We start from the raw sequence: 20,637 nt of genomic DNA, 5'->3' as shown, positions 1-20,637 counted from the left end.
ACTGCGGTCCCTCCAACCACAACCAATCTAAACTATCTAAATAACAACTATTCTCTATCCAACAACCAAACCAAACCAAAATTCCAAACTAACCAAACCAAAAACTAAATTTCACTATATAATAACATAACTTTCACAAACAAAAATCTAAAATTAATCGCAAAAACCAACTTAACCTAACAAATCTCAACCTGGGCCCATGGCCGCCCGTACTGAATGCGGGGACCATGGGTCCATCGAAATCATAACAATAAAGCCGGGTCTTCAACTCGAGCATCATCATCGCTACTGACTGATGGTGATGCCGGACCCGGCATCGCATAAAACATACCAGCTTTTCGCATATGTCACCACGGACACAGGTCGCCCGTATCCCTAGCGAGGGCCCTGTGTCTACAAATGACATATAAAAACCTTTAAAAAAAAAAAAAAAAAAAAAACCTAACCTAACCTAACCTAACCTAACCTAACCTAACCAAACCTAACCTAACCTAACCAAACCTAACCAAACCTAACCTAACCTAACCTAACCTAAACCTAACCTAACCTAACCTAACCTAACCTAACCTAACCCAAGCTTTCGCAAATACACTTAAAATATCCGCATTCACCCCATTTTCGGAACATAAGCTCTCCTAATTTCTCCGCATCTTTTAAGACTATCCCGACCTCCGGGACTCTTCTAGTTCCGGAGATATTCCCATTTTCCCCTTTTTTGCTCAATACTTCAAAATCTTCAAATTTCAAAAATTCGTAACTTTCTTTCTATCACTCCGATTTTCCTCATCTTTGTATCTATCGTCTCTAAATAATTTACTCTTTCCTATCGTTATCAGTTTTTGTAATTTTATTTAACCTTTCCTAACAAAATTTTCAAAATTCACTTTTTGGCATATAAAATTTTTACTTCAAAATTTCATAACTTATTTTTGGTTTACGCTAAATTATTTCCGTTTTCTGTCTTGAATAGACATTAATCACCGTCATCTTTTTCATCTGCTGGACAACCTTGCTGACGTCTAGTTGCCAAGTAATTTAATTTTCTTCATCGTAGATTTTCGAATCATTTGTTTTTATATTATAAAAATTTGTTTTTAAATTTGTTTTGTCATCAAATAATATCATAGTAATTTCATCATCATTAATTGTGTAATTTCTAACTTAACTAACTAAATATAAAATAGAAAATAGTAGATTTTAAAATAAAAAATGAGTACTGAGAGCCTTAATCTTAACATGGAAGACTTTGATCAGCTCTACACCTCACCGCTGGGCGCGATTGCTCAGCGAGCGCGTACACCGTCGACAGAGCGCGGTGCTAACATCCATCCGGTGCTGGAGCTGATTGATGAGCTTGCCGGCGACCTTGAACAGGAATCGCGAATCATTCTTGAGAACCTTGAGACCACACACAACCATCGCAGCGTCACGGTAGAAAACAAAAGGCAAATCAAGACCGCGGCGAAAAACGTTACGTCCATATTTGCGAGTTACGCGAGGCAAATGCGTGCGCAAATCAGGACAATCTTAAATGCAACACCCACCCCCACAGACCAGTCGTCTAAAGGGGTCCAAACAGACTCTGACGATGGTCTACGGGCGCAGGCAGCGGACGTCGTAGCGACTGTCCAGACAGAGCTGAACCTAATTCGTGAGGAGCAGAAGGCCCTCAACGATTTAGTTAAAAACGCACTAAGTGGAGCTGAGTCGGGCAGCCCCACACCACAAAGTCGTCCAACATACAGCGACAAAGTAAAAGCTGTAGCAACACCTAAAAACAACGTCGCACTGGTAGCGACGATTGAAAATTCACAGTCGACTGCTGAGGCAATGGGCACCATTCGAGGCAAGATCTCATTCAAAACAAAAGATTACGCACCTACAAAAATCAAACCACTTAGTAACAACAAAGTTAGAATCGAATTCGAAAACAAAACTCAGCGGGACGAAACATTGCACAGGCTGAACACCAACAACATTAAAGCTGAGCCGGCCAGGACCCTTACACCGATGGTCATTCTGAAGGGGATCCACAAGGATACCGTGAAGGACGAACTTGTCGACATAATCTCCTCTCAGAACCCATCGGTGGGGGCCACCCTGAGCGACGAACATAAGCTCCAGCTATGTTTCGTCACTAACAACCGCAATAAGAACCTCTACAACGCGGTTCTTAGGTGCCCACCTGCAACATGGAGAGTGATCATGCAACTCGGAAGGCTCAACATAGAGCATCAGCGCATACACGCTGAAGAGCACTCTCCATTCAAACAGTGCCTTGGATGCCTGCAGTTCGGACACACACGCGTCCACTGCAAGGCAGTAGTTAAACCCTGTTCACACTGCGCCGACCATTCTCACAATTTTAAAAACTGCCCGAATCGCAACATCATCCCAAAATGCTATAATTGCAATAACCACAACCAAAAATATAAAACCCATCATGACACAAACCACACCGCAGTAAGCAACAATTGTCCACGCCTTGCTGCAGCAAAGAAAATTGAAGAAAGGATCAGCTATGATTAAGCAATTCATGGCTTCCTATAATTAAACGTAATCAATTCCTAGTTCCCTGTAAAGTAATTCTTCAAAACATAAATAGTTGTAACATTACAATAGCTAAAATCCGAACATAAATATATATATAACAAAAATAACCATATATAAATCAAAATTATCTATGGACCTATGGCCGCCCGTATCTTTGCGGGGACCATATGTCTTTAAAGCTAAACAACGGTAACAAAGTCAAGTTCCTAAACTGTGCATTATTGTCACACTTTGATGATGATGCCAAACTTGACATCAATAACTAACAAGAAAACTTCGCATATGTCACCGCGGGCAAAGGGTCGCCCGTATTCATAGCGAGGGCCCTTTGCCTTCAACTGACAAATTTTAACTCTTAAAAAAAAAAAAAAAAACTAACCTAACCTAACCTAACCTAACCTAACCTAACCTAACCTAACCTAAACCTAACCTAACCTAACCTAACCTAACCTAACCTAACCTAACCTAACCTAACCTAACCCGCCGTGTGGTGCCGGCGTCTAGAATAGCACCACCCCATCTCGTCCCGTGGGTGTCGTAGAAGGCGACTAAGGGAAAACCGACGATGGGCAGCAGCGTCCGTCGTGTATTGTATTAACACCTACTGCGGGTCCCAATACGTAATCTCAACCCAAAGACTAACAAACCAAACCCCCATCGATTAAATCAAACCAAACCCTTATATTCTTTCAACTCGCTGTGTGGTGCCGGCGTTCAGAATAGCACCACCACCATCTGACTCGTCCCGTGGGTGTCGGTAAAAGGCGACTAGGGAAACAGACGGACGGTCCAGCAGCGTCCGTTTGTGTGTCCATCCTTTTCACATGTCTACTGCGGTCCCTTCAACCTAAACCAACTACTACTACTAACCTAAAACAATTATAAACGTACACATTTAATTATAACCCAACATAACTTTTCACCAAACTAAAAAACAATCTTTATTGCACAAACAAAATCACAGCACAATCAACCTTCATTACACTATCTCAACCTTACCATAAAAATAAAATCACAACTGAAACAACTTCACAAATCTCAACCTGGGCCCATGGCCGCCCGTACTGAATGCGGGGACCATGGGTCCATCTTAAATCATAACAATAACGCCGGGTCTTCAACTCGAGCATCACCATTGCTTTCTGACTGATGGTGATGCCGGACCCGGCATCGCAAATCACACCAGCCCTTTCACTAATGTCACCACGGGCACAGGGTCGCCCGTATCCCTAGCGAGGGCCCTGTGTCTACAAATGACGCAACAAACTTCACAAAAAAAAAAAAAAAAAAAAAACCTAACCTAACCTAACCTAACCTAACCTAACCTAACCTAACCTAACCTAACCTAACCTAACCTAACCTAACCAGTCACGTGCCACCCTGCGTCGTAGCGACATCGTTTCCCTTGAGCTCCGCAGTAAAAAATTCGTGGACGTGGCAATTCTCGTCGTATCGCGATCAAACAAGTGTTGTTGTGTGCGGGACAGTGAGTGCCATCTTTTGGATTACAGTGTGTGAAGGTGTGACCTCGGGAAAAACCGCTAAGTGCTAAAAACCGTGGTTTTGGAGGTTAAGTGATCATAAACACCGATACGCTGAGTCACTGGACGCTGATACCGCTACGTGCGATACATCATTGGAAGCGCCTCAACGAGCCCCGCACGCCGACACCTCACACGTGTCTGGGCGACGTACCGTCGGAGCACAATCCACAGAAAAACAAAAACCACGTGGTGGCGTGGTCGGCGAACCAGCGGCGAGCGGCTCAAACACGCAGCGCAGTTTTAAGCAGTGCACTTTTCCGAGAAAAACGGTATTTAAAACAAAATTTTTGGACATTTATTTTCTGAGATATAGACTTTTTAAAATTCAAAATTCAACCTTAAATACAGCAAAATCTTCAGTCAGACCATATACTTTTTGGAGTGAAATCCTGTGCGCGCTAGCTGGTACAACAGACTTGTAAAGTGTGAAAACTTTGTGGACAAAAGAAGTTAGAAAAAATTTGAGTTTTCGGAAAATTTCGAAAAATATCCAATTTGAAATTTTTTTGTATGAGACTAATTTAGATTATTATTGTGTATTATAGCTGTGTATTTTGTGTTAATTTTACAATTTTTTGTGTATTTTTACGTCAAGGGGTACCGAAGTTATCGAATTTTAACCTAATTTTTGGCCATATATTCTAAATTAATATAAAATATCACTTTTTCTCATAAAATTAGCTTCAGAACTGCCATCCCACATCGGGGAACTCAAAACGCGGACCCCGTATCTTTTAATTTGGCCAGATACCAGAAAACGCCATTTTGTTTTTTCTGGTATCAAATTTCAAATTGCAAATACTCGGCAACCCGCTTGACGTAAAAAAGTCGGATTTTCACCTAAGACAGTGTTTTTTTGAGCAGAAACCAGTATTTTCAGGTTTCAGGTTGAATAATCTCGACAAAAATTTCTAGGGGTCGAGGACCACTCCTACATTATAGAGGAGATAAGACGAGAGGCAGGGAAGAAAAACCCGAACCTCCTCCGACCAGCGGTTCTCGAGATATCGGCCCTCAAACATTGCGTTTGACAGTTCGGCGGCCATCTTGCCAAATTTCAAGTCGCAATATCTCGACAACCCAAGGGCCTAGAGGCTCGCGGTTTCTTCCCTGAAGAAAAGAGTAGGTCTACCTACCGCCTTCGACCCATTTCAGGAATTTTCAGGCGATTTTCAGTTTGAAAATTTCTGAAAAATTTCGAAGCCTGAAAGTGGTCTCAGCCGATAGATTAGGTTAAGTTTAGATAAGCCGTCGAAAATCCGGGCTTTCTACGACCCCAGGAACGGGAGATATCAGCGGTCAAAGTTGAACTTTGACAGTCCTCGCCGCCATTTTTTGAAAAACTTAAAACCGAGATATCTCCCAAACGGTAGGTCGTAGAGAGCTGGGGTTTTCTTCTAGGAAAACAGCGGGCACTACTCCAGGCGAGGAGAAACGTTTCAGAAGTTTTCAGGAGTTTTCAGGAAACTGAAAATCTGAAAAATTTTCCCGCCTGAAAGTGCTCCCATTAGATAGAGCTAGTCGAGCCTAGAAAAACGAGCCCAAGCGCGGACCTGTAGGGCCAGCGGATCCGGAGTTACAGACAGATACCCAATCTAGAAACCGGTTTTGGCAACGAAACCAAAAACTTCAAGCCCTTGTAGCTCCGGAACCAGAAGGAACAGCGGGGCCGTGTTTGGTATCGTTGGAAGGGGCTCGAGGAGAGCTATCTACTGGACATAATAATTCGGCTCTACATAGAGTCTAAAAAATTTTTTGGTACATGTGAGTGACCCTTTTAGATATAAGTGATTGCTGTATCTATATACAGTGTTTTAGGCATAAGTCTGATAAGTAGAGTCCGCGACTCTACATCTGTACCGTTATAATATTGACTCTACACTTTAGAATAAAATTATTGTGTTTCTATTTCTCTTATTTACAACTCTTCTCCACAATCTGACGGCGAATACGATCGCCAGAGCGCCACCTCCCCTTTACAGAGGCGGCAAACTTTTTGTTTCGTGACTGCATAGGCAATTCTCTGTGTGTTATTTCAGCTCTACCTTATTTGACACTGAAACCCCCCCTTTACAGGGGCTTAGGTATAGTATTACGCCTAACTCGATGTATAGGACCCCCATCAAGAACGTAGCTTCGGAGATGTCGCCCACGAAGCCGGAAAAAAAACCGACCTGCGACCGTCAGTTAGAAAAAGCATCGGGGAATGGGAACTGGGTAAGACCTTCCACCTATCACCAAACCCAGCGCCGGCGGGGACCGCGGGTGCTGACATTACATTGGAGCCAGCCCTCGCGGCCCCCACGGTGTTAATCGTGGAAGCCGACGATACGCAAACACAGGCCGGCCCGTCGAAGACCGAAACAAAACAACAACAAGTAAAAGCTGGGAACGCGGAATCCGCAGAGACAGCACGGGCCGGCCCTTCACGCCAAAATACAATTATTATATCGCCGGCGAAAAAGACGCCCACTGCACCTGCAAAAAAGGTCTACGCAAGCAGAACGATAGAGGCACGAGTCCTCCACGACAAGGCGACCGCGAGCATAAAAGAGGGAAGGAACGTTAAAACCTCCATAAAAAACGATGTCCTGGAGGCCCTGGACAGGCTTTACCAATTGGTAAAGGAAGCGGATGCCGAGTCAAGAAAGGAGAGGCTCGGAGCCAACAGGGAGGTGCCTAAGGGAAAGAAAGAGGCCACTAAAAACTTGGCCCCAACGGACACCGACACCTTCCTGGCAAAACTAGAGGAGCAAACTAGGCTTATAGAGGAAAGCAGCAGGAAAATGGACGAGCTGAAGGCCTCGATGGAGACCCAACGGGAGACCCTCTCGAGTATGGCAACGACCGCCACATACGCAAGCGTAGCGGCGGTGGCGTCCTCAAACGTAACACAGGGTGCAGGACTTACCTCAAGGAGAGGCACCCTGCACTCAGTGGTCGTAACCTCGACGGATGAAACCGAAACGGGAGACGAGGTCCTCGGCAAGATCAGGGAAGCAGTGGACGCTAAGGAGGGGTGGATCAAGGTGGAGAGGGTACGGAAAGCGAAGGATAGGAAAATCATAATGGGTTTGGCAAACTAGAGAGTGAAAGGGATACGATAAAGATAGGCTGACGAAAGAGGACAAATCTTGTCGTTGAGGATGCGAAAAATAAGGACCCGCTCCTGGTCCTTAGGAGTGTCCTCACTATAAACTCCGACGAGGACATAGTGAGGGCCCTAAGAAACCAGAATAAGGGGATTTTCCGCGACCTCAAGGACGAAGAAAACAGGGTGGAAATTAAATATAGAAGGAGAACGCGGAACCCACATACTAGCCACGTTGTGGCCTGTGTCTCTCCCGCTATATGGCAGAGGGCAACGGAGGTGGGAACCGTCCATGTGGACCTCCAACGCGTAAGAGTCGAAGACCAGACGCCGCTGGTGCAGTGCACACGCTGCCTGGGCTACGGCCACGGAAAGCGATACTGCACTGCGACCGCGGACTTATGCAGTCACTGCGGCGGTCCCCACCTACGCTCCGAGTGTGCTGAGTGGCTCGCGAAAGTCCCACCGAGCTGCCGGAACTGTGTAAAGGCCGGACTGGAGGACACGGAACACAATGCGTTCAGTCTGGTCTGCCCAACGCGTAAAAGATGGGACGAGATAGCAAGGTCGAGCGTTGCGTATTGCTAAAGGCGCCCTTGGCAACCCAATACTTTACCAGATTGCACAAGCCAACCTGCAGCGAAAGAAACTTGCCACCGAAGAGCTCTATGCGGAGGCGAAGCAGCGAGGTATCGCTGTCGCGCTTCTGCAGGAACCATATGTGGGAGGGGCAAAAGTGACAAGAAGCTACGGAGGAGTACGGATCTTCCAGGGCACTGGCGCGGGGGAGGAACGGTAAAGGCTGCGATCGCCGTTTTGACGACAACATTAAAGTGACACAATACCCGAAACTTACCACCGATAACGTGGTAGCAGTAAGCATCCAAACCAGTGCCTGGGAAGTAGTACTTGTTTCCCTGTACCTAGAACCGGACCAACCCATGGAACCCCACCTTGAGCAACTTGAGAAAGTTGCAAAAGAACTAAAACCACAGAGGTGGATAATAGGCGGAGACTTTAACGCGAAAAGCACCTGGTGGGGTAGCCCTATAGTTGATGCCAGGGGGGAAACAGTTGGCCACTGTACTGGATGAGCTTGGCCTGAACATACTCAACAGAGGGGATACTCCAACTTTCGACACCGTTAGGGGTGGCATACACTACTCAAGCTATGTTGATGTAACGGCCTGTTCCATCGACATGCTTGACCTGGTAGACGACTGGAGAGTTGATCAGGGGCTAACAAGCTCGGACCACAACGGCATTCTATTTAAAGTCAAGTGGACAAAACTGGTTGGCATAACGGTACACAGGACCACAAGGAAATTCAACACTAAAAAAGCCAATTGGTCTGAGTTTCATGGAAAAACTCAGAGAATTGATGCAAGATCACAAATTAGTAAAGTCCGAAATAGAAAGCTTAAATAACAATATAAAAATAGAGAAAGTAGTAACAGAGTTCAATGCCGTAATAGAAGAAGCCTGTGTATCGTCCATGCCTAAAAAGAAAGTTAAACAGCAACTAACACTGCCGTGGTGGTCCGAGGAACTTGCCAAAATGAAAAAAGGGGTTGCTACCAGAAAGCGCAGGGTGGGGTGTGCTGCCCCTGTCCGGAGGTCGAAAGTAATAGAAGAGTACGTGCAATACAAGGAGGAGTATGAACGGGCTGCCGCCAAAGCGCAAGTGGACAGCTGGAAAGAGTTCTGCCATAAACAAACCAGGGAGGGGGTCTGGGAGGGCATCTACCGGGTAATCGGAAGGACCGCACGCAGGGAAGAGGACTCACCGCTAGAAAAAGATGGAGTAGTACTTGACGCGATGGGTTCAGTACGCCTGATTGCGGAAACGTTCTACCCCAAGGACTGCATCACTAACGACAATGATTACCATCGTCAGGTGAGGGATAGAGCCGACATTGTGAGCGAGGGGGAGCAAGATAACTCTTGTGAACCCTCGTTCACAATGGCGGAACTGAAGCGTGCGTACGACTCCTTTAATCCAAAAAAGGCTCCGGGGGAGGACGGCTTTACCTCTGACATTTGCCAACACGCCATAGAGACCGACCCAGAAATGTTCCTTGCACTGTTGAACAAGTGTCTAAGTCGAGGATACTTCCCTGGAGCTTGGAAATCCGCAACGGTGGTGGTCCTCCGAAAGCCTGGTAGAGGAGACTATGCAACACCCAAATCGTACCGGCCAATAGGACTGCTCCCGATAATGGGAAAAGTGTACGAAAAGATGGTGGTGAACAGACTGAAGTTTCATCTATTGCCTCAAATGAGTGATCGTCAATATGGGTTTATGCCACAACGCAGCACCGAGGACTCCCTTTATGTCCTAATGAAATACGTACGAAAGAAATTAGACTTGAAAAAGATTGTAACTTTGATATCACTGGATATAGAGGGGGCCTTCGATGGTGCTTGGTGGCCGGCAATAAGGACCCGGTTAGCGGACGAAAATTGCCCTGTCAAACTGAGACGCGTGATCGACAGCTACCTCACAGATCGAAGAGTAACAGTTAGATACGCGGGAGAGCAATTCAGACTGGAAACCACCAAGGGATGCGTACAGGGATCGATAGCTGGCCCCATCCTGTGGAACCTGCTCCTGGACCCGTTACTAAAAAGCTACTCGCAAAGGGGCGACTACTGCCAGGCATTCGCAGATGATGTTGTGCTTGTCGTTGATGGAGATACAGCCCTGGAAATTGAAATGCGCGCTAACGCTGCACTCGACCATGCTCGGGAGTGGGGTGTCAGAAATAAGCTTCGATTCGCACCTCATAAGACTAATGCTATGGTTATTACACGGAAGCTTAAATATGACACCCCTCGTCTGAGTATGGGCGGAACCAGCATCAACATGGTAAAAGAAATGAAAGTACTTGGTGTAACCATTGACGACAAGCTGACATTCAATAGCCATGTCTCGAATGTCTGCAGGAAAGCAATAGCTGTCTACAAACAGCTATCTAGGGCTGCAAAAACAGACTGGGGACTCCATCCTGAAGTCATAAAAACAATATATGTGGCAACTGTAGAGCCCATTATTCTGTATGCCGCCAGTGTTTGGGCGATGGCTGCAAACAAACTGGGTGTCCAAAGGCAGCTGGCAGTGGTGCAACGCGGAATGGCGCAGAAAATTTGTAAGGCGTACCGCACCGTTTCCCTCAACTCGGCGCTGGTCCTGTCGGGGATGCTCCCCCTTGACCTCCGAGTGCGAGAGGCGGCTTCGCTGTACGAAGCCAAGAAGGGAGAGTCTCTACCTGCCCTATGGCCTGGAGATAGAGAGGTGGAACAAATGGCATCTGCAACTAAAATGCCCCATCCCGCGGATCGCGAAGAGTTGAGGGTGGTTCGCCTGGTGAACCAAGACGATGTGGACTCGAACAGCGAGTTCGACGTACGGATATTCACCGATGGCAGCAAGTTTGAGGGCGGGGTTGGAGCCTCACTTTCTATCTGGAAGGGAGAAACCGAATTCAAGGCCCACAAGCTTGCTCTATCGAGATACTGCACGGTTTACCAGGCGGAGCTCCTTGCTCTATGCAAGGCCACTAGGGAAGCGAAAAAGTATAATGAGAAATCGTATGGAGTCTACAGCGATTCCATGGCGGCCCTCCAAACAATACAAAACCACAGTTGCCTTCACCCCCTTGCCGTAGAGGCCAGAGAGAACTTAAAATCCATGTCTCTCCAGGGTAAAGTAGTTACTCTACACTGGATTAAAGCTCACGCAGGGTTAGAGGGCAACGAGCGGGCAGATGAGTTGGCAAAAGGAGCAGCTGTAGGCTCCAAACGAAAGCCAGACTACGACCATTGTCCGGTCTCGTTCGTCAAGCGTAGCATCCGCATGTCGACGCTTGACGAATGGAACCGGAGGTATAAGTCTGGAGAAACGGCTTCCATCACGAAGTTATTCTTCCCAGATGCAGTGGAGGCTTACAGAGTGACGAGGAAATCAGCGCCAAACAACCTAAAGACGCAGTTGATGACGGGACACGGTGGATTCTCTGAGTACTTGAACCGCTTCAAGTGTAAGGAGAGTCCATCGTGTGTCTGTGACAACAACAAGCAAGAAACGGTGCCACATGTAATATTCGAGTGTCCTGTTCATGAATGCGAGCGCTTTGACCTAGAACAAAAAATTAAAACTAGCATAACCATCGACAACCTGCAAAATATAATGGCTAGTGCGGAAATGAACACATTTATAGAGTTTTGCTTAAAAATTGTGAGGAGAGTTGTAAAACGGAATAAAACTAGATAGAAATATATGTTTTTAAAATATAGTAAATATATTTAAGAAAAACATAAATAAGCTCGGTAGGAATAAATAATTATAAGGGTAAAACAGCTAAACTCGCATGTCAATAGAAACGCACTATTGTATTGTATAAAAGTAGTTATAAATAGAAATAATTAATGTAATATACGAAATAGATATAAGCATGTAATTATATAAACTGTATGTAAAGCGCTATTCAGAAATAAATTCTGCCCTGTTTTCCTTTATTTTCCCGAAAAAGTAGTACTAAATAAGCTGATAGGTGGGACCCTACCCACACATGGAACGAAAGAGATGAATGAAAGAAAGATCAGTATGAAGCATGTAAGTACGAGAGGCATACAAGCGGGAACTGGTATGAAAGTATAAATAGCTAGGAAAAGTCTCCGATAATGTTGGAGGAGCAGAGAAAAAAAAAAAAAAAAAAAAAAAAAAAAAAAAAAAAAAAAAAAAAAAAAAAAAAAAAAAAAAAAAAAAAAAAAAAAAAAAAAAAAAAAAAAAAAAAAAAAAAAAAAAAAAAACCTAACCTAACCTAACCTAACCTAACCTAACCTAACCTAACCTAACCTAACCTAACCTAACCTAACCTAACCCGCCGTGTGGTGCCGGCGTTAGAATAGCACCACCCCATCTCGTCCCGTGGGTGTCGTAAAAGGCGACTAAGGGAAGACCGACGGATGGGCAGCAGCGTCCGACGAGATTTTTATCAACAACTACTGCGGTCCCATTTCGAAATAACAACCCTAACCTACTAAAACCAAACAAACATATCTTAAACAAATTTTCAATCAAACCTTTCTTCTTTAACAATAAAATCACAACAAATTATCAACAAATTTCAAAATCATCTTATCTAATAACAATTTTCGCAACACAAACCTCAACCAATCAACTCTACAAAAAATCAACCAGGGCCCATGGCTGCCCGTACCCAATGCGGGGACCATGGGTCCATCAAAGCTCAAACACATGAATAACGCCGGGTCTCTAAAAACTGAGCATCACCATTGTTCGACTGATGGTGATGCCGGACCCGGCATCGCATAACTCAAATCAACCTTATCACAAATGTCACCACGGGCACAGGGTCGCCCGTATCCCTAGCGAGGGCCCTGTGTCTACAACTGACACAGCAAACCTTTTAAAAAAAAAAAAAAAAAAAAAAAAAAAAAAAAACCTAACCTAACCTAACCTAACCTAACCTAACCTAACCTAACCTAACCTAACCTAACCTAACCTAACCTAACCTAACCTAACCTAACCTAACCTAACCTAACCTAACCTAACCTAACCTAACCTAACCTAACCTAACCTAACCTAACCTAACCTAACCTAACCTAACCTAACCTAACCTAACCTAACCTAACCTAACCTAACCTAACCTAACCTAACCTAACCTAACCTAACCTAACCTAACCTAACCTAACCTAACCTAACCTAACCTAACCTAACCTAACCTTTTTTTTTTTTTTTTTTTTTTTTTTTTTTTTTTTTTTTTTTTGTTGACGGAGTGAGGAATGCCTTTACGCATTTCTCCCCGACCGTGGGAAGGCCATATGGGGAGGGTATGTGGGACTCGCTCTCTCGGCCCTCTCTCCTAGCGAGGGAGGGGCGAGAGAGAATACCCACTAAACCTCACTCCGGCGTCATACCCTCTCAGACGTTTAGTGGGGGCATGATGGGCTCGCGCATTCATTCTACCACTATGCCCCCCGTCTCTTCCCGGCATTAGGCCAGGGAACCCGCACCAAAGGAGGGGAGAATCAGGGACGCTTCTGATTCCCCCCCCAGACGTGTAGGGCCGTGCAATGTGGGCCCCAACCCACTGGCCCTACCGAGGGAGGGCGCGATTCGCGGCAGCGTACCGCGCGCGCGCCCTCCCTCTTCGTCTGTGCCGGAGCGGTGGCGCGTCAGCCGCGTCTTCGCGCTCCCGCTCCGCTGCCTCCTTCTGCGAGATGACCTCCTCGCAGAAGGAGACTACTGCCTTCCATTTTCTCTCGCTGCCCAGCATGGCTGTAACGACACTGTGCAGCGAGAGATCCGTCGACCTTATAGCTCTCATGAGAGTGCGGCGCTCCCCTTCCCAACGACTGCACATTTCTAAGGTGTGTTGGGCCGTGTCGTCAGGATCGCCGCACTCGTGACACTGGGGCCCTAATTCCCTCTGAATTTGGTGCAGGTAGTGACCGAAACAGCCGTGTCCGGTCACCACCTGCGTTGCCCTGTATGATAGGGCCCCGTGTTTTCTCTTTAACCACTCCTCTATATGAGGGAGGACTGCCCCTATGGTGCGTGTTCCATAGGGGGAGTCCTCCAGGCTGGCCTCCCAAAGCTCTCGAAGCCTGACCTTGGCCTCTCGGTCCGCCCGCTCTGCTGCTTCTGGGTCTAGGTGCTCACCTCGAGCCCTTGCCTCCAACCTCAACACATATCTCTCCGCTAAGACCTTGGCGTCGAGCTCCCACGGAGGGGTGCAGGCGAGGAGACATGCCGCCGCGTGGGATACCGTTGAGTAGGCCCTAATTATTCGTAGGGCCACCACCCTTTGCGGCCGCCGGAGCAGGGATTTGTTGTTGCTCGACAGCCGGTCCGCCCAGATCGGGGCCCCATATAGGGCCATACTTCTTACAACCCCCGCGAAAAGGCGGCGGCATGGGGCTCTCGGTCCTCCCACATTTGGCAGGAGCCTGCCTAGAGCGGAGGCCGCGCCTACAATACGGGGAGCAAGTCGGACGAAATGCTCCCTGAAGTCCCACTTTCTGTCCAGGACCAGGCCAAGATATTTAATGTTGGCCTTGACCTGGACAGGTTCTCTTTCCACCTGGATCGTCAGGTCGTCGGGTACGCGCCATCCTTTTCCCCCGAAGACTATTCCCTCTGTTTTCGGGAGCGCCACCCTTAGCCCAAGCAGGCGTATGCGGCCGATCGTCATTTCTGTGGCGACCGCCGCCCTCCTCAGGGTCTCTCCCAATTCTCTTCCCCGCACAGCCACCATCGTGTCGTCCGCGTAACATATGGTGGACATGCGGGGAAGTTGTGCTCCCCTTATCACCCAGTCATAGCCGATGTTCCACAGGAGAGGTCCTAGGACCGACCCCTGTGGAACACCGCATGCCATTTCGTGTTCGCGACGGCCCCCTCTCATTTCGTAGAGCACGACTCTGTCGGATAGGTAGTGCTCCACGATTGTCCTCAAGTAGGGAGGCACTTCGTGGTACCGAAGTGCCTCCTTTATCACAGTATATGGGAGGGTGCCGAAGGCGTTGGCGATATCGAGTGATACCGCCACTACCCCCTCTCCTCTCCCCGCTGCATCCTCACAAAAGTTCCTGAGAGAGGAAAGTGCGTCCATCGTGGACAGCCCCGCCCGAAACCCAAACTGCCGGTCGCTGACGTCCGGTCCAGTGTTTTTAAGATGTTGGAGAATGCGGCCAGCGATAATGCGCTCCAACATCTTCCCGACCTCGTCCAGGAGGACTATAGGCCGATATCCGGCGGGACTGTCCGGCGGGCGACCCTCCTTCCGGAGGAGGCATAGCCTACCCTCTTTCCAGCATCTCGGAAACCGGCCCTCTTTCAGGCAATCGTCAAATAGTTCCCTAATCCGGTTTCCGAGATGTTTTAGGACAATAGGGAGGACTTTCCCGTGCACCCCATCAGGCCCTGGAGCCTTTTTACATCCCCTTAGGCGAATGTCGGTCCTCATCATTTCTGCGTCGGAGACTCCGGGGATCTCCGTCGGATCGTCCGGTTCCGCCCGGGGGACCGACATTACCGGCGACACAAAGTTCGGCGCCGGCGGGAAGAGACCCTCCACAACTCGCGTGAGGAGCTCCGGCTCCAGAGAGTCCATGGGGGGGGCGTGCTTCATTTTATTACGCACTAGCTTGTACGGTCGCCCCCATGGATCCCGGTCTAGTGTGGCCAGAAACTCCTCCCGCGCCTCATCCTTCCTTTTGGCTATTGCCCGGTTGAGGGCCTCTTTTGCCGTTTTGAGGGCCTGGTAAGTTGCCTCTTCTTCCTCCTCCGTGTGTCTCCTCCGTCGACACCGGTTAAAAGCGCGGCGGCACGCGTTACTGGTGATACGGAGGGCCGCGATTTCCTCCGACCACCAATACACCCTCCTCCTTGCCGTTGGTCGCCTGGCGCGTGGCATTGCTGCGTCACATATAGATTGCAGGCCCTCTCGTAAGCGTGAGGCACGCTCGTCCACTCCTAGCGCGATTGGAGGAGGGTTATTCCATGCCTCAACCATTGCGGCTTCGTCCGCCATCTCGCGGTCCAGCTTGGAGACGGTCCACTTGGGGAACACGATTCTTCTACGGCCGGGCATCTGTGGGGCCACCGGTGCATTGTGGACCCGCATTTGTATGTAGAGGTGGTCGGAGAGGGTCTCCACGTCCTCCAGAACCCGCCAGTTGGTGATACGCTCGGCGATGGCAGGGGTTGCGAACGAGATGTCGACAATAGACCCCCCCTGCCGTCGCACGCATGTATTTACGGTGCCCTGGTTGAGGACCACCAATTCAGTCGCCACCGCCCAGTCCCTTAGGGCAGCTCCCTTTGGGTTTGTGCGGGGCGAGCCCCAAGCCTCACTTTTGGCGTTAAAATCGCCTAATACGAGCACCTGGCTGGGACTCGCTCTCCTCACAATGTTCCCAATGTCTTCTAGGTACTGCTCAAGATCCCGAAGCGGTTCATTGGGGGAGAAATAACACGCCACGACTACAATGTCCCCCCATTTTGCCGCCGCGTATCCCCGCCCATGGGTTATTGGCGTAAGGGGCGGAAAATCGCCCACCGCCGGTACCATTATAGCTACCCTACTGTCTGTGGCCCCAACCCAGTTTGTCTGGGGAGGAACAAAATATGGCTCAGCCACCACCACTATGGACACGCCCCACTCCGCCGTAAACTGCATTAATAGATCTTGAGCACGAGGGGAGTGGTTGATGTTACACTGCAAAATGTCGAGATATGGGTGTACTGGCATTACGTTTCCATATTTTGTCCCTCACATGCCGGTTGGTCGGCGTTCCGCGTTGGGTGGGCTCTTTGGGTCTTCAAAAGAGCCTCTTTACCTTTTGCTGGCGGGGGTGCGCAAGAAAGGCCACCCATTACGTGCCCCGCTGGACGCTTTGCCGCATGACACACTGAGCAGAAGGCAGTCTCCGCCCTGCAGTCTGCTATCCTGTGGTCTGGCCTGCTGCATCGGAAGCATAGGCTGCTCCTATCCACTGGCGATGGGCACAGTGCTCTGGTGTGCCCTTTGCCCATGCACTTGAAGCATCTCATCGGTGTCGGGTCCAGCGCCACTACCAGGGCCGAGGACCATCCTATCAAAAGTCGACCTGCACCGGTGACTTTCTTGGCTGCCGTCATGGGGCATTGTACCAGTGCCGTCCCGGTTCCATTATATTGGGCCCTGATTTTTCCCACCTTAACCTCGTTCACTGCGCATTCTCCCAATTTAGCGATGGCTGCCGCAATCGCCTCCTGAGTGGCCGCCTCATCTAGGCCAGAAATGCGTAAGTCTGCCATTTTGGTGGGCCTGTACACTCGGGCTTCCTCTCCGATCACCTCCGTCATCCTTCGACAGAGTTCATCTGCCGCTCTGCCGTTGTCCGACCCTGACACCTCAATAATCCTGGCTCCGGCAGCTGTTTTACGGACCTTGACGTGATTAAGACCCACATCAGCAAGATTCACCGATGTGGTAGCCTTAGACATTATTGAGGCATATGTCGCCTCAGACTCCGACTTCAAGGCCACCACGATCGCGGCCGTGGAGGGTACCACCAACTTTCGCGGGCCTTTAGGTGCCGGCTTCCGGGCCGGGGGGGAAGTCTTGGCGGATTTGCCCGATTTGCCCGATTTGCCCTTCCTGACAACCTGCGTCCAAGTTTCGGCAGGCTGTTGTGTTGTAGGTGCCGGCTGTGAGGAGGGGGTTACGCTGGGCCCCTTCGCCGTCTTCCGTCTAGGAGCAGAGTTTGCCCTCTTCTTGGCTACTGGTGCCGCTGGTGCCGATGGCTGAGCCGAGGGCTGAGCTGCGGGGGCCCTAGGCTGTTTGGTGGGCGGCGCGCGTATCTCTGACCTTGGGGGCGCCCTAGGCAGAGGTTCCGGCTGGGTTACGGGCTGACTCGCAGTCGTTTTCTTCCTGTCCGCCGCGAGTGGGGGACGGGGTACCGGCTCGGGGGAATAGCCCATGCGGGCCGATATCATGTTCCCCATGGTAATTGTGAGGTCCCGCTTCAGGTCCTCCTTCAGCTCCTTGAGGGCCTCGGCAAAGCCCGCCGAGAGCTGGTCCAATTGAGCCGCCGGGGCCTGTGCTAGGGGCCGGGTTTCCCTCTCAGAGAAGGCTCTGCGAAGAGCCTTCATCTCACTCTGGCATTGGGCAAGTTGCTCCCGCATTCTTTTATTATCGGCCTTTAAGGCTCGCAACTCCTCGCTCTCTTGCCTATCCGCCAGGCAGTCCGCAGCCGCCAGGATGTCCCGGCAGGCCTGGTTCATTTTACCCCAAACTTGTCCATTTAGGTTGCCGGATTTTCCAGCGGCCTCCAAGACCGTGTTGGTCGCCTCCCGCACTATGTCTATGTAGTCCGACCCTGTGTAGGGGGGCGGGCTAACTCGGCTTTGTAGACTTGTGGATGGGGACGGGGTCCGCATCCGCGTGTTCTTTTCCCCCCTCTTCTTGTTGTCCCCCTGCGACCTTGTCTGGAGAGGGGGGAAGGGGAGAACCGTTCCCTTCACTTCCCCGCTGTCCAGCACCTCTAAGAGAAGGTCCTCCTTATGGGCCTTCAGTTTGGCCTTGGCTGCGGCCAGGCCAGTAGAGTGACCTTTGGGGGCTTTCTTCCCCACGGCCTTGGCCCTGATCTTGGCCCTACCTCTCAGACCGGTGCTAATTTTAGGCCCACTAAGTTGATCCTCATAGTCCAGGTCCTCCTGGTCCTGGTTTTCCTCATATGGCCTCTTGTTAGAGGAGGAGGAGCGGACCTCGCCCATGTCCTGGCCCTCCATAGCATCCTCCCAGTCAGTCGAAATTGGGGACTGCGCCTCTGAAGTAGATCGACTCTTCGCGCCTCGTGACGGCGGACCGCCACCCCTCAATCGTAGGATGCCCTGGACCAGCATCCCTTTGCCAAAGTCCCGCTCTGGCTGGCTCTGAGAAGAGCCGTTTTCGGTTTGGCCCTGAAAAGGGCCGTTTTTATGTTGGCCCTGAGAAGGGCCGTTTAGGTATGTGTTTTTATTTTGTTCAATTGCCATTTGATTCCCACGAGTAGGAGACGAAATAAATTTCACTGGCGGGTAACGCTCATCCCGAAACGCAGTGGGCTATATACTCTAGAGGGCACCTGGTATCTAGAGGTTTTAACGACTTCGCTGTCGGGTGTTAGAGGGTTTTCCTTCCCGCGGGCCGGCCAGTTAAGGCAAGCCCTCCGCGCCGCGAACACTACCCGTACCCCATACCGCCAGTGATGGGGGTCGTTGGGAAAGTGCTGCGGGTTGCGGGATTCAAGGCGAGTTGGCGTAGACTCCCCTATGTAGTTTCGTTAGAAACCACCGACCGTCGCGCAAGGCATGAAGCCTAAAAACCAATGCTGTACGGCCTAAGTTTGGATGGCCAAAGATGACCACCCAGACCCTCCCCAGACCAATAGGTCGACAAAGCTCTTCAAAAGAAGAAAAACCGCCCTCTTGACCGAAAACGGTCCCTCTAAAGAGGTTACCCCACCCCCCCTGGCCCCATCCGCAAGGACCTCTGCTAGTCAGAGGACCTGCGGAGAGACCCCCTAATCCCCCCCACGACAGGACATTGGCAGCACCGGTAAGCAATAACTTAAAACAAGAGATTACTTACCGATGCCCCCGGGGTGCACCGTCCAAGAGCCCTTCCCTTACCCCCGGATCACTCGGATCAAGAGGAATGAGAAAGGACTTGGCACTCTGGGAGGTTTCCTGTCCGTAGCACCCCAACCTAACCTAACCTAACCTAACCTAACCTTTTTTTTTTTTTTTTTTGTTTTTTTTGTTGACGGAGTGAGGAATGCCTTTACGCATTTCTCCCCGACCGTGGGAAGGCCATATGGGGAGGGTATGTGGGACTCACTCTCACGGCCCTCTCTCCTAGCGAGGGAGGGGCGTGAGAGAATACCCACTAAACCTCACTCCGGCGTCGCACCCTCTCAGACGTTTAGTGGGGGCATGATGGGCTCGCGCATTCATTCTACCACCATGCCCCCCGTCAACCTAACCTAACCTAACCTAACCTAACCTTTTTTTTTTTTTTTTTTTTTGTTGACGCAGGGGTAAATGCTTTTACGCATCTCACCCCGGGCTGGGGAGGCCCATTGGGGGGTGGTATGTGGGACTCGCTCCTTCCTTTTCCCCCTCTGCTATCCAGAGGTGGGTGGAGGAGAATACCCACTAACTTCCCCTGCGGCGTTTCCGTCCATGCCGTTAAGGAAGGTGCAGTGGGCTCGCAAGCACGTCACCTCTGCACCGCCCCGGCAGTCCCGTTGAACCGGGACTTAAGTCCAGTTCGGGGAGAGTCAGCAAACGCATAACTGAGTCTCCCCCTTCCCATGTAGGGCCACGTTGTGCGGGTCCCCTACCCGCTGCCCTACTGGGGCATGGCACGGTTCACACTGACAAACCGCCCGCGCCACCCTCCGAATTGTCTGCACCGGCTCGGAAGCGCACTCGAGGTACTCCTCGCGCTCCCGTTTCTCGACCTGTTTAAGGGCACTACGTTTCCATCGGCTGTCGATCCATCTCATGTTCAGGCACACTCGGGGTGGCCGCAACGGCAGCTGCGGGACCAGCCGTGAGGGCCTCCTTCCCTCTAACTGGTGGGGGGTTGCAAGCATGCCCACCCATCACATGTCCGGCCTTTAGTCCAGCATGGTGGCATACAGCACACCACGGGGCCAGCGCCGTGCAGTCTTTCCTTATGTGGCCTGGTTTGCTACACCTGTAGCACCAGTCTCCTCTTTCCACCGAAGACGGGCACAAAGGCCTCGTATGTCCCGCCCCCATGCAGCGGTAACAACGTAGGGGTAGCTGTTCCATAGCCTCTACACGCGCCGCTGACCACCCGAGCATAATGCGTCCAGCCGTTGCGACCGCTTTAGCCGCTGCTAGTGGGCAGCGTAGAATGACTG

General features: G+C 50.0%; 1 protein-coding gene across 1 annotated transcript; it reads right to left on the bottom strand.

Annotated features, from left to right (window-relative positions):
- Positions 1 to 16,468: 16,468 nt before the first annotated feature.
- Positions 16,469 to 18,607, bottom strand: LOC133529913 (uncharacterized). The gene has a single exon (XM_061867715.1). The coding sequence runs from the start codon at positions 18,605 to 18,607 to the stop codon at positions 16,469 to 16,471; it is 2,139 nt and encodes a 712-aa protein (XP_061723699.1).
- Positions 18,608 to 20,637: the final 2,030 nt, after the last annotated feature.

Source organism: Cydia pomonella, chromosome 21, assembly GCF_033807575.1.
Source record: "Cydia pomonella isolate Wapato2018A chromosome 21, ilCydPomo1, whole genome shotgun sequence".
Lineage (NCBI taxonomy): Eukaryota > Metazoa > Arthropoda > Insecta > Lepidoptera > Tortricidae > Cydia > Cydia pomonella.
The sequence above is the reverse complement of the archived record's forward strand: the minus strand, read 5'-3'. Positions and strand labels throughout refer to the sequence as shown.

Bases quoted from the DNA above. Each gene is read 5' to 3' on its own strand.
- LOC133529913 (XM_061867715.1), bottom strand. From the start codon at position 18,607: ATGCTGGTCCAGGGCATCCTACGATTGAGGGGTGGCGGTCCGCCGTCA.